Raw genomic sequence first — 13,933 nt, 5'->3', positions numbered from 1 at the left:
ACTAAACCGAGCTTACGCCAGCTTCTCAATTATTAAAGACCTGAAATAAGCAACAGTGTAGAGCCCCCTCTGCAACAAACTACAGTAGACACCTGTCAGTGATGTTGAAAAGGGGAGATTGTTTTTGAGATGATGAGATTTGGATTATGGTTATTTAGAGAGACAATACACTGATGCTGATTGCTACAGAAATACTTTCAGTGCTTGAAGAGAGAATTATAACACTGCTTTTGTTTCGTATCAAAGTGCAGTCAAGCTGCATATTGGTGCCAGATGTATGACTAACACAGCAGGCGTACGGCTGTATATACCACTTCCTGAGCCAGGGTCTTTCTGGGCCTGTTTTTAGGTCCAAAAATATATTGGTTATGTCATGAAGTGATTTTTTTTTATGACTTAGTATATGACTGTATATTTAGCATAGAGCATAGCAGCCCCTTCAAATTGATTATATGTAAATGACAGGTTTGGGACATATCTAATCTGTTTATTTCTCTTTAAAAATACATCAAAACAATCTTTTTTTAAGGCAACTAAGTTGGATGATATGGATCAATTTGAAATATAAATTATCATAATATAACTTTGTAATATAAATATATTTATTTCTTTTCCCCCCAAGACCAAGTAGGATTGTAGAGGAGAACCGAATAACTATAAATTCAGAGAGGCACAAAGTTAAATTCTATAACATATGTCTCCGATCACAGCTTCTCCTGAAAATGCCGAAATATTACATTTAAACTTAACTGAACATTGTAAAACTGGGGCGGCAGTAGCTCAGTCCATAGGTGACTTGGCTGGGAACCGAAGGGTCGCTGGTTCAAGTCCCTGTGCGGACCAAGTATGGAGCGTGGACTGGTGGCTGGAGAGGTGCCAATTCATCTCCTGGGCACTGCCGAGGTGCTGTTGAGCAAGGCACCGAACCCCCAACTGCTCGGGGCGCTGGTCACTGGCAGCCCCCTCGCTCTAACATCTCTCCCTAATTGCATGTATAGGCCCTGTTTGTGCATGTGTGTATTTCAGGCCTGTGTGTGTGTGTGTATGTATAATAATAAGAGTGAAAAAAAAAAAAATTCAATTTCCCCGTGCGGGATAAATAAAGTAATTCTTCTCTTCTTCTTAAAGTCCTTACTCTGCACAGATGTGCATATTTGATGTTAGAGCATGGTTAGCTTTCTCATGTGAGCCAACTTGTCAAGCAGTGTACACAGGACTTTTGGTTATTTGTTCATATGCACCGCACAAGCCCCAGATTTATTCCGAGAAAACTCTGCATTTTATTTTCGATCTCCAGAGAGAAGCTCAGTACCTGGTTCTGATCCCACTCTTTTAATTGGTTTCTAGCGATATCACAAGATCATGGGGGACAAGTTTTGACCAATCAGCATCCTGTGAAGAGCTTCTGGCAGCTACGGACAAGCATTCCTGCCAACTTTAGGTTTTGAAAAAGAGGGTGAATTTCTGGGCCCACCCACCTGGGACTCAGGCCCAAGTGGAAAAAGACTTTTTGTAGGGGTTACCCTGAATAGTCGACTATTCGACAATTCAATTTGAGGAGCCTGATTCCACTGCCAATCTCACAGTCGAATGCCCCCCCTTAGACTAAGTGGTACTATCCAGGATCCAAACACAATTATGTTATAATAACAAATAATTTAAATAAGATTCCCCTATCAGAAATTACATCTCTCAGTAATCCTCTGCCTGACACGCGTGACCGCACAGCGCTGGACTCACATGCAGCCACCGCTTTCTGAGCCATGACCTTGGCTCGGCACCCTGGATCAGAGGGTTTTTAATGAGCAAAAAAAAAAAAAAACTGATTAGACTATCAGTTGACTATAGGCAAAACGTGACAAATCAGATTCGACTATGAAGATTTTTAGTCGGGGACACCCCTTGAAATTTGTATAATAAGCAGCAGCCAATTAATAAATTTGAAATTATTTGACTATTTCGACCAATAAAAAATAAGACAAATGTTTTTCATTGCTTCTTTACAAATTCAGATTTCGTTCTTAGATTATTTTAAATGAAAGAGCAATTGGCCAATCACACCTCTTGGTTTCTTCACAGGTGCAGCTTATGGCTGCTAATTCAACCGGCTGTCCGTCACCGGCATTTACACTTGATTCTGCCGCCCATCAATGCTAAAGCACAGGAAGGCTACCTACACATGCAGATGTGGCCGCCCTACGTGTGTGTGTGTGTGTGTGTTTGTGTGTGTGTGTGTGTGTGTGTGTGGTTTACATTCCTGCGATCTTCAAATGTTGTTATCTTTTTAACAAGAAGAGGATGTTGTTGCTGCTGATCATATTAATACGCTTTAATAAGGATGTTGTCTGTGTAGGTCTATGCGACCACCGCGCTATGGGATGCTGTTAATGTTTTGTGACTGTCACATTACCTCTAAAAGGCCTATGTAGTCATACATAGTTGCAATGGCTTTTAGTTAACATATGTGTTTCAGGACACATTAAGTATGATTGGTCTGACGGGCTATAGGCCCACTCATTATTCTCCGTTCCCACCCACACTTTGATTTATGCCTACACTACTGCCCCACATAATCTGAAAGATAGGGATATGTACAAAAAGAGATCATCAAAAGTCAACATTTCAAATTCATGTCATCACAAAAGGACAGGTGTGGGGTAGAAGTGTGTGTGTGTATGTCCACATGCAATTGTGAATGTGAGTGTGTGTGACGACACGTTTGACAACACATTTTCCAGACTGGTTTTCCAGGTTCAAAATATTAAGCGTAATGTGTATGCTTTTGTGTTATGGAGCTCATACTGTCCTCCAATCTTTTTTGGCAACATATATCCCCGACAGAAACAAACGAGAAACATCCATTTGATTTGTATATCAATATAAAATTGTGGGATTAGAAATTAAAAATTAAAATTAATTACCAATCTGGGTTAAAAAACAACAATGAGTGTTGGCAGATATGCAGGCATGGTTTAGGTGTGTGTGACAACAGTGACCCGTCCAGATGCTGCAGTAGTATCAATTATTTCTGAACTGAGTATTTCTTTATTAAAAGCAGAGCAATGAAACAGCACTGAAGGTTTTTTTCTTCTCCCAAAGCAAGAGTGTGATAGACAGGTGGTTCATCCAATCATCTGGTATTTATTGAAAGAGCCGGCCATTTTCCAAACAGTTTCCAACAAAGGCTTGTGAGATGGTTCTGTGTAACAAATTGTACTGCATCAGGTTAATGAAGTTAAGAGTAATAGCTGAAATTGCAGAAGTACGTATGTGAAATGCTGAATTTGTGAAGTTTTCTGCATGAATAGCATGCCAATTGGGTGTAGATTTAACATTGGACATGTACCTCCTTCACTTAAAGAAAGCACAAAGAAAACAGTTCCAGTCACTGATTGCTTGATTGGCTGCTGCCTTACTAAATCATATACATACAGATTGCTAGCACAAATCTATCAGTGAGGCAGAATAAAACATCTTCTTTCAGTTGTACATCGTGAGGAGTAAGAAATCAAAGCTGTTCTTTACAACTGCCTTTTCAAAATGACTTTTACACAATATAAAATCATAATCCAGCACAATCATGGCAATTTTAGTATACTTCCAATTGTTGAGGCTTATCATGTCAGTAAACTCAATTAATTGGATCTGTTGAGCTGTAATCCTGAACATAGTGCACGAGAAAATATTTTGCTGGAACTGCAAGTAGGAGAACATTTTTACAGTCAATGTAAAAATATAAGAAAAAAGAAAAAAAGACGTGCACGTGTTGATGACTCTTAATTGCTGGTGTGAATGTGAGTGTGAATGGTTGTCTGTCCCTGTCTGTCTCTATGTGCCCTGTGATAGACTGATGTCCTGTCCAGCGTGCACTCCGCCTCACGCCTAATGTCAGCTGGGATTGGCTCCAGCCCCCCCCCACGACCCCGATAAGGACAAGCAGTTAACAATGAATGAATGAGTGAATGATAAACGGAAACACCCCATTGCTTCACAGTTACAAAAATAACTCACCATGTACAATATTGAGGAATTTAAAAAGTAAGAACTATTATTACATTACACAGTGGGGTTGGGGGAAAAATTGATTCACTTAAGTATCACAATTCTTTATGAATGATTTTCCAATAGATTTTTTCAATGTCTAAATCAACTCGATTACTACATTTTAGTTTATGGGGAAGTAGGAGGAAGTTACCACTTTCATTGCTGTAGTCTATGAGTAAAGTGACATCACATCCGCTTCTAACAAAACAAGCCAAGCAAGAGAGCTGGAAAGCAGATAGCGGACTATCAGCATGCCACAAAGTTGCAACCTGCACCTTCACATTTTATATCTAATGTATGGTAAACATTACACTACACATAAAGTAAAGTATGGAAACATTTTAGGTTTCACACATTGCCAGGAAAAGCAGAGCTAGACATGTTGAGACTGCATGCAAACTCTGTAATAGACAGGTGATGACACAGGACTGTGGAGATAGGTCTGGAAATGCGAGACTCAACTGGAGTGCCTTTTGTGCTCAACTGCAGTCACTAACATCTCCATACTCAAATAAGCCGATGCTACAACTGTCAAGCATACGTACAACTGACAAGGAGAGCTAGTGACAGACTTGTGAACATAATGATAGCGTAAAGATGCATGTATGACTACATCTGGTTTTCAAAATAAATTAAAGGGTTTTTACAAAATAAATGGAAATGAGATTAACAGATCGGGATTATAGATACCTAAATTATAAGGAAAATGTTTTTGATTTTTGTGTTGTTGGAAATAAAAAGTCTTGACTGATACATTTGAGTTGAGGACACTCAGACAACATACATACACAATTCAGTGTCCCATATTTGTACCTTGAAATAGCTACATACTTGAGGTGTAATAGAAAAAACAGTGTTCCTAATTTCTTACAATGAGCAATATACTTTATATACTATACTATACAATGACTGACAAAATACATGGTTAAAAATCCCCCAAAAATTACTCTACCAATTGAGAGATTTTGTCTTTTAGATTTTTCTCTATTTGTTCCCATGGTCTAGTGTTAAAAAAAGAGCTAAAATCGCTATTAATCCTATCAAATTGTTATACTTGTAGAATCGCAATACTTAAAAATTGGATTACATATCAAATCAGCACCCATGTATCGTGATAGTATGGAATCAGGAGAACATAATATTGCCCCAGCTCTATGAAACAGTACAGGATATCTAGTGACTACAAAATCATCATTTCAAATATTTGTGAAAGTGTGCGATCTTTCTCTTATTACCATTTGTATAATTTACTGTACCTACAGAATCATAAGATGATGGCATTTTGAGCCAAAATTCAAAATATGTGATGTTATACAAATACCAATATTTTTTAAGGCGAGTAGTTGTCATTACTCTGGTCTATAAATATACTCCTTATCACGGCAGAGGGTTCCACATATATATTTTGGGATTACCATATTGCCTCCAATCTGCAGATTATTATAAATCTCCAAAAACTAAGGAGGTGTGTGCTGTTGCTGAGAAACTCCAGTTTACATGAAGGGCAGTTAGAGTGCATATCCATTCACAAGACCACATAAACCTTAGTAACCTATAACGGATGTTCAACCTTGTAATGAAAGTCAACATTTTTCACTTTTCTTTTCTATTAAAAGCCTCTGGAGCAACTTCTCTCACTTTGCCATATGATAGCAAAACTGTCAAATAACAAATCAATACCAATGCACATAAATTGATGATGTTGTGTCTTATTGTTATGGCAATTTGGAAGATTGCATTAGTAAGTAAAAAATGCATATTTACAGAGAAATATGTACCTGCACACCCATCTTCAAAGAGAAGATGGGTGTGTGAAGATGGGTGTGCAGAAGCTGTTTATGGCGCTGTGGAAAAAAACTGCAGCCATCGGCCACTATTGGAGCCAAGATCCACCAATTCCAATAGTTTGTAAAACGTCCTATTGGCTTGTCGTTTTGGCCGATTAATCGTCGACCTCTAGTTTCTAGCGGCCTATTTGTTGGCAAAATGTAATTGCAGACGAGCCTGTTGTTTCAGAGCCCTCCATCTTGTCACATTCATAGTCACTATGTGTGTTGGCTTTGTTTTATGTTTTTTTTGTCTCTTTTGTAAACTTTATTGAAACACATTCACCTCTCTACTTCCAGTCCATCCCCTATATGTTACCCTCTTAAATACATACACACACATATGTTCCTATTACTTCTGCTTTAATTACAAGCCTGACTCAGAAGTTGGAAGTTCCTGATTTCCAATTACAAGTGAACGCAGCATAACCGCTAGTGACGATCTTGGCCGACAGACGAAGCACTGTCAGCAGGGTCACTAACATGGTAGCCTATTTACATCTAGCCCGGGAATATTGCTACAGACACAGATATTGGACAATAACGCAAGTAGAAGTGCTTTCAGTTGTGGTTCATATGATCAGTCACCATTGTTTTAACTCACCCCTTGATAGATAGTAACTTAAAAGAGTATTAAAAAGATGAAAATCTTATGGAATACATCTTTAAGTGAGAATAAATACAATTTTACCTGCAAGTTATATGTAACTTAGCTGCGTGTACTAATCAAGGACCTCGCCACAGTACATTTTAAAAAGAGATTATACAAGTGCACTAATGAAAATTTTCTCTGTGGGAATTCATATTATTTTGTATTATAGTTGGTCATTTTTATGACCTGTTCGACGTGGTGGAGTATGGATTTTAAAGAGTATGGATTACATACATTTTTTTAGATTCTCATAATAACTAAATTGGAGTCAGGAGAGAAAAGGATTTCCCATTATCAGGCAGGTTTTGGCTCATGCGACAGTTACACTTTGTTGTGGATGCTTGGGCAGCTTATGTGCATTAATTTATATCTCATAAATATAGTGAGGTAAGAACACAAACAGACATACACAGGCATACACACACACACACACACACACACACACACATGGCAAAGTAGTTTAAAAATGTAAAAGCCATGCCATTCTGCTGCATCTGCAAAAAAGTTAGGTGTCCAATTATTCATGGTCCCTTAAAGATGATATACCAATAAGAACATATGCAAACATGTAAAATGAAATTGTATAATACAGAGATAAATAATGTTTTAAAGCCACACCCATTAATTTCAGAAAACACATAAATCCACTTATGTATAATTGTTATACTGTCTGCTGTAACCATATTTTAGGTTGATCTCCTGAATCAGATTAGTTTTTTTTCTATTTTCCACTTGAGGGTTTTAAAAGTAAAACCTGAATAATTGGAGACATCTAACTTTTGAATTCAAGCATGTTATGAACAAAGAGTCAAGGATGCTTAACTGTGATTTAACAGTGTCTTTTTACAGGGCAAACTCGATAAAGGATTTACCTCTCTGTTGAGCCTTTGATTTTTTTAGTTTGATTTTTGATTTTTAGGCTGATGCGATGAATCATACCTCACACTCCCTGGAGCCAGACATTGTGCATGTGCAGGAACCAGTGCCATTGCCTAGCACCTCCAGTGCCTCCGGTGTGGCAGCAGGGTTGTAGCTCATGTAATACTCTTGGAGCTGGGAGCTCAGGTTCTGCTCTGGCTCTGGACTCCTTTTGCGACGCTTCCGCCCCACCATGGATCGCTGCTGCAGCAACCTGGTTGCACCTGGATAGCGCCGCCACAACACATAGATTATTGTCAAGATTAGGGACATGGTCAAGAAGAGTGCCACGCTGCCCACCACCACTTTGTGCAGAGTCATGTGCTCCATCTCTGGCGGTGGTATGAGAGTTGGTCGAGTGCGAGCAACTGAGTCTCTTGGGTCTTTGCTCATATGCCCTGGAAAGGTAGGATGAGGAATTGGTCGAGGTCTGAATGGTGGGACAGGACCAAAGCTGCTTGCTGGTGGCATAGGTGGAGAGCCACTAGTAGGGGCAAAAGTTGGTTCACCCGTGGCTTCAGAAATGAGCTCTGACATTGGTGAGGGTGTTTCTGTCAGAACATAATCAGTTTCTTCACAAATACCATGGTTCCGTGTGGCTTCCATAATTTTTTCACCCTGGAGATACTTTGGGCTGCTGCATATCATAGTGGTGTCTTTACTACCCCGAAAATTCCTCAACCAAGCCACAAGAGGGCATATGCCAGTTCCACAATCCCACATGTTCCCAGCAAGGCTGATGGAGGTCAGTGAGATCCATGCTGACACCGCCTCCTGAGATACATTGGACAGTTTGTTGGATTCCAGGTTGAGGACTTGAAGGTTGGGCAAGCAGTGAAACACAGCTGGGTCCAGGGTCTGGATTTCATTTCCGGACAGATCAAGTTTCTGCAGTGTATACCAAGTCCAAGGAAGGCCCTGGTTGACCACCCTAATGCGGTTCCACTGCAGATAGAGTGATCTCAGGTTTGCTAAGCGTGGAAACAGAAAAAAGTTGATCCGTGAGAACTGGTTGTGCTCCAAATGCAACTCCATCAGCTTCTGTAGCCCCAAAAAGGTTGTACGGGTAAGAGCCTTGATTCGATTGTAGCCCAAATCCAGAAACTCCAAACTTCGGCACTCCAGGAATGCGCGAATTGGGATGTTAGAGAGACCATTTGAGCGTAGGTGTAGGTTTTGCAGTTTCCGTAAACCATGGAATTGACCTGGCTGCAGGATTTCCAACTTGTTGTATGACAAGTCGAGACTGCGAAGATTAGGTATTCCATGGAATGTTGAATTGTGCAGGGATGAGATCCTGTTGGAACTTAGTATCAGCTCTTTTAGCCTGCGGACCCCCTGGAATGCTCTACTGTCAACAGCTGCAATCTGATTATGGTCCAAATATATCCAGAGAAGCTGACCGAGGTGAGCAAATTGATACGGCAGCAAGGTATGCAGTTCATTATAGCGCAGGGAGAGGCCTTGGCAGCCTACTGAGATGTTTTCTGGGACATCTAAGAAGCCGGCTGAATCACAATGTACTGTTTTGCCCTCACATCGGCAGCTATTTGGGCAGGTGCGCTCACCAAAACTGAACAGTAGGGGAGCCCGCAAGAGGAGGAGGAGGAGAGGAAAGAGGAGGTGAGTCAGTCGTCCATCACACAGCAATGGACCTATAAGAGAATATAAGACAAAGACAGAAGCAAGGGAATTAAGGATTTTACTGGAGTCAGATTTCTGATGTTAAAAGCAAATAATTGATGGACAAATTAAAAATTCAGTATCATCTGTGAAGCAAAATGGATTCACAACTTTTCCAACACATTTACTATGTAATTTAAAAATGTTTTCTTTGTTAGCACCAGAGGAAGATAAATGTGAAAACTAGATTAAAAACGATCAAGTGATTTAAATAAAACAATTATCTTCAGAAGATCATTAAGAAAGCCTTCTGCAAAATACTGACTTTTGAAAAATTACATCAGCAGTAATACAAATGGAAAAACAGTTTCCTGGTTCATTTACTTCTGGTACTTGTTCTTATAGCAGCAATAGTAAGACTCACAATCTATACTTTGCTAAAAAACTTTTTAATCTTCCTATGATCATAAGTCACAATACGGGTTTCAATATGATGAACATCTGGACACACATTCTAAGCATCCCTTAAGGGTTAAGATACTCATGTTTGATTCTATAACAACCAAGAACTCCAAGGAGTTGAAACATTTTAGACAGTCGAATGAAAGTAGTGTTTTCTGGGGAGAAGCACATGCCCACCACATTCAGTTTTCACCACTATGGTGATTTTAAAAATGGGAACTGGATGCATTTTTACCGTGTCAAATGTTTTTCTCAACAGAGATATTTGCACATCCAAATGTCTCAGATGCATGGAAAGTATCACTTGAGTCTTGAGAAAAGAAGATCTGGCCAACTACTCTTGTTCTGATTCAAAATGAATAACACTAAGGTTTCAGTTAAAAAACATCAGTATAAGTAATACATTGGGGATACTGAACAAGAGCTGTGTGCCAAATCTTCTATTCTCAAGACTAACTTTGTCAAAGAATATACAGGATTTTTTCTTCTTCACAGTGAGACATGCTCAGGTTATATTTTACTCTCCCTACAGAATTGTCAGCCATATCCTTTCTCTTAGAAAGGCTAGACCCAACCTCTCCTGACTTTAAGAGGTTTTCCCATTCTCCATCCACTGGAATAGCTGTGTTTAATACCAAGGAGACTTGGGTAACAGCACTACCATAGTCCCAAAATCCATCAAGGGTCAATATTCTTGGACCTTGACACTGACTTTTCAGATTATTTGACCAGTTTTGCAGAAATACACAGGTTTGAAGGGTTCCCCCCACTCAAGATTAGTTTTGTCTGAAAATACCTCAGTCTTATATATATATATATATATATATATATATATATATATATATATATAGATAGATAGATTTGGATCAATGGCAAACTTAACCTTTACAATCAATGTAAATGCAAAGAATGACAAAATGTCTGCTTGAGGGTGCTTATATCCAAACTGTGTGAACAGTGTGGGACTTTTATTAGTCACCCTATCACTATTGCAGGTGGACAATGATCCTCAACTTACAGGCATGGCAATCAAAAAGGATCATTTAAGTGACCATGTGGGATAATGATCTTCAGATTGAAATATTTTGACTGTTCAAGTCACTGTCACTCCCTACTTTCAAATTAAATCTGACAACACATTAAAAAAATTGTCCTGCTATATGTCAAGGGACACATCCTTGACCAAGGCCCTCATCTGGTCTCACTTTGAGCAATGCTCTGACCAAGGATATTCATATCCCAGGACAACGCTACATTCAAATGTCCTTTTACCTTTCCTCAGGCACCTATCTGTTCAATGTTTGGTTTTGAGGGAGCCGCATTGCTGTTAACAGATACAGATGACAATTAACAATAAGGAGCTTGTCTCCAAAGGCATACATGGAGGAAGATAATTTAGTTTGGATAGGATTGAATGGGAATGGTTATGTGTTGTAGTTAGGCAAAGGCTAGGATGACAAGCAGCATTGTAGATATGTATAAATCAGTAGTTACAATAGGTATCTAATTAGAAGGTCTAGTGTTTTTTGATTAAAAACTCTTCTTGATTATTAACTCTCCACACTACAAACAGTGTCAAAAAGAACTATACTGGGCAAAAAAATCGCAAAGAAAAGGGAAACAAGAGGTCATGGGACTATCACTAAGTTATGACAATTTCTCGGAGATTATGACAAATGTTAATGAAATGGCTATCTGACTGGCTAAATAAACATACCATATTCTTGCACTCTGTGCGGAACGTTGCTCATTGCAAGAGTTCCTGCCCGGCTGTAATACTGACGCACAGGACGCAACACAAGAGAAATGAAACCGATGAGAAGTGAGATGAGTTGTTGCTGGCTTCAGAGGGCGGACATTTGAATTCTAAAAGACGACCAAGTGGAAACATGGACAAGAGCACAGCTGTGTAAAAATAGTGCTAGAAAGAATTCACCTCCCACCAGAGCTCTTCAGCCTCCGCTCCCACCCCAATGCCGAACATGTTGCAGCTAACGTTAGCACAGACAACGCTCCTAGGAGGGACTGTCATTAGTTGATGGATAATTTTTGTTTCCGTGTTTTTGAAAACATGGGAGAAAAAGCACTCTTTGTTTGTTTTTTTTATGCCAGGGATATTATTCTAAATATTTTGTAATGTTTCCACTTTTCTTAAATATGCCATACTAAGCATTGTTTTATTTTTCATAAACCAAAACAAATGTGTTTAAGACGCAAACATTTAAAAAAAGTTAGTGCTCGCTGATACAAATAAACACATTTTGTTTGTTTGTTTAAACTAATTTTTGTGTCTATTCATTGATTAAATCATAAACCAAAATCCATTTAAATTGAAAATGTTGCTTCTTGTTTCAAATATGGATATGCGATTAATCGTGATTAATCAATTACAAAGCTTCTAATTAATTAGATACATTTTTTTAATCATGTCCCACTACTAATAATTCACTTTTTGAGTAAATTGTACTTGAGTTTTAATACCCTTAATTCATCAGTCATTACTTTTACAGTACACTTGGGTAAATTCACCGCGCTACTTTTGTTTTTATGGAATCATTCTGTTAAAGGGCAGGCTGTCAGCTGGTGCGGTCTGCTGCTGCTTTGTTATCCTACTGCAGCCACACGTTTCTCCACAGCAGAGTGTCAGCACTACAGACGAATACCCCGAGCGCAAAGTGCAGCACGATCGAGCTGGTCTGAAGTCAGTAAATCAGAGAACAGTGATAACACTGAGCTGACAGAGAGCAGTAAGTTTCTGTTGTTTTAATGCTAATAATTTTAACAACACTGAAAATCATCCAGCTAAAGGTGTGGTCAGCGTACTCTTTCAGTGTCTCATCCTCTGAACAGTACAGGATGGAGACTGCAACACACACAAGCTGCAAGACGTAAGTTACATTGCCCCTCAACATATACAACACTTTGTATCAAAGTGATCATCTCACATCCCATTCACTGTTGAACTCGCTACTTCAGGCTGTGGCCGACAGTACACATGGCATATCATTTGTTTGTCAAAATCTCGATATTGATTTGGGGAAAATTACATGGGTGGATAGCATGCTTGTCTTGTTGTTAAACATACTGTCAAATTACTGTATTGTTGTATTGTATTGTCAGTTGTATGCAGTATTATTGATTTAGAGACAAAGTTACCAAGTCATATCTAAAGTTCATCTGCTTTACTGGAGCACTGAACACTGATTCCATTGCATAAGAATCTAATGGAATGGTAATGATTGTTCCAGGTATTAGTCAAACTCTCAGGTGTTACCAGGAAACTGATTGTTGGAAACATTGCCCCATATATCAAAAGAATGGGGACACATTTTTCTGATGACACCCCTAGATGCCAAGGATTATATTGTAATTTGTCCTAGTTTGTATGCACGTATCACTCAGTCATACCGTATATTATCATTGAGGATCTTTTTTTAACCCATTATCAAAATATAGTTAGACTGCTATCACTGAATTATTATTATTATTTACATATGAATATGTTATTAGTTGATGTCATTGTGTCACTGACATTTTCCCAGGATTATTACGAGGAATGTTCACATTATGTGTTCATGTGTGTGTATTCACTGTTAAATTCATACACGTGGCCTGATTTGTAAATTTATATGAAAACTGATCTCTTGTCTTTGGAGAAAAAGGAAAGAGGTTGTTTCCCCCCTTTATGCGGGGAAATGAATGCATCTCATTATCCAGGCCACACCTTTAGACTTAAAGATAGCAAGCCCAAGCTGTCTCTTAAGATTTTTTAAAAGATTTCCTAAGACTTCTCACTTCTCCCTTCTTGGTCCTGTTTAATGTACAGTCTTTTATTTTGTAACATCTATCTAGTTTATATTTGTCTTTCTTTCAACAAAGTTCAGTGTTTTATTTGATAAATAACATTTTATTAATCAGTCGAACGTCATTTTAAGTTAGTGCTCATGTTTTTGAGAACAAGCTTATTTTTGTTCCGGCCAGAAAAATGAAGCTTTAGTCAACAGCGCAAAGTTATATCAAAGTCAAGTATTGACCAGGAGTTTGAAAGAGAACAACTGACTTTCTCATTCACCTAACTCAAAGCTGTCAGAGCTGAAGAATCCAGAAAGACTCTTTTTGGCTTAAAGCTGAAGATTTAGGGTTCACAATGACAGTGACCCTTGACGCTGAATATCTGTTGCCACGGTGAAGCTTCCCCTATTGAGAGGCTGTCGCATGCCGTTCACTCCTTGGCCCCTGATTAATCCTCTGACGACCTGGTTCTGCCAGGCCTGCTCTTCGGGAGAGACCCGGGGCACTGCACGTCTGGAACACTGCTCTGGAGCTGTTAAATACAGCTCCTTCCTCTTGGATCCCCCTTCTACAAAGCTGAGTTGGTGAGATGACGTTGTTGGTACTCAAATGAGCA

The 13,933-nt window shown here is 39.0% G+C and overlaps 1 protein-coding gene across 1 annotated transcript in view; it reads right to left on the bottom strand.

The window, feature by feature from the left end:
• LOC310958951 (leucine-rich repeat transmembrane neuronal protein 4-like) overlaps positions 1-11,509 on the bottom strand; it is a gene marked incomplete at both ends in the record, with an annotated part of 35,876 nt that extends 24,367 nt beyond the window's left edge. The window contains 3 exons of the mRNA XM_083930114.1: positions 7,462-9,095; positions 11,243-11,303; positions 11,462-11,509. Of these exons, the coding sequence (XP_083786240.1) occupies positions 7,462-9,095; positions 11,243-11,303; positions 11,462-11,509 (1,743 nt within the window). The remainder of the gene's footprint in view (positions 1-7,461; positions 9,096-11,242; positions 11,304-11,461) is intronic.
• Between the last annotated feature and the right edge of the window lie 2,424 nt (positions 11,510-13,933).

Source organism: Echiichthys vipera, assembly GCF_963691815.1.
Source record: "Echiichthys vipera genome assembly, chromosome: 16".
NCBI classification, from domain to species: Eukaryota; Metazoa; Chordata; class Actinopteri; order Perciformes; family Trachinidae; genus Echiichthys; species Echiichthys vipera.
Note: the sequence above shows the minus strand (reverse complement) of the source record. Positions and strands in the feature narration are given on the sequence as shown.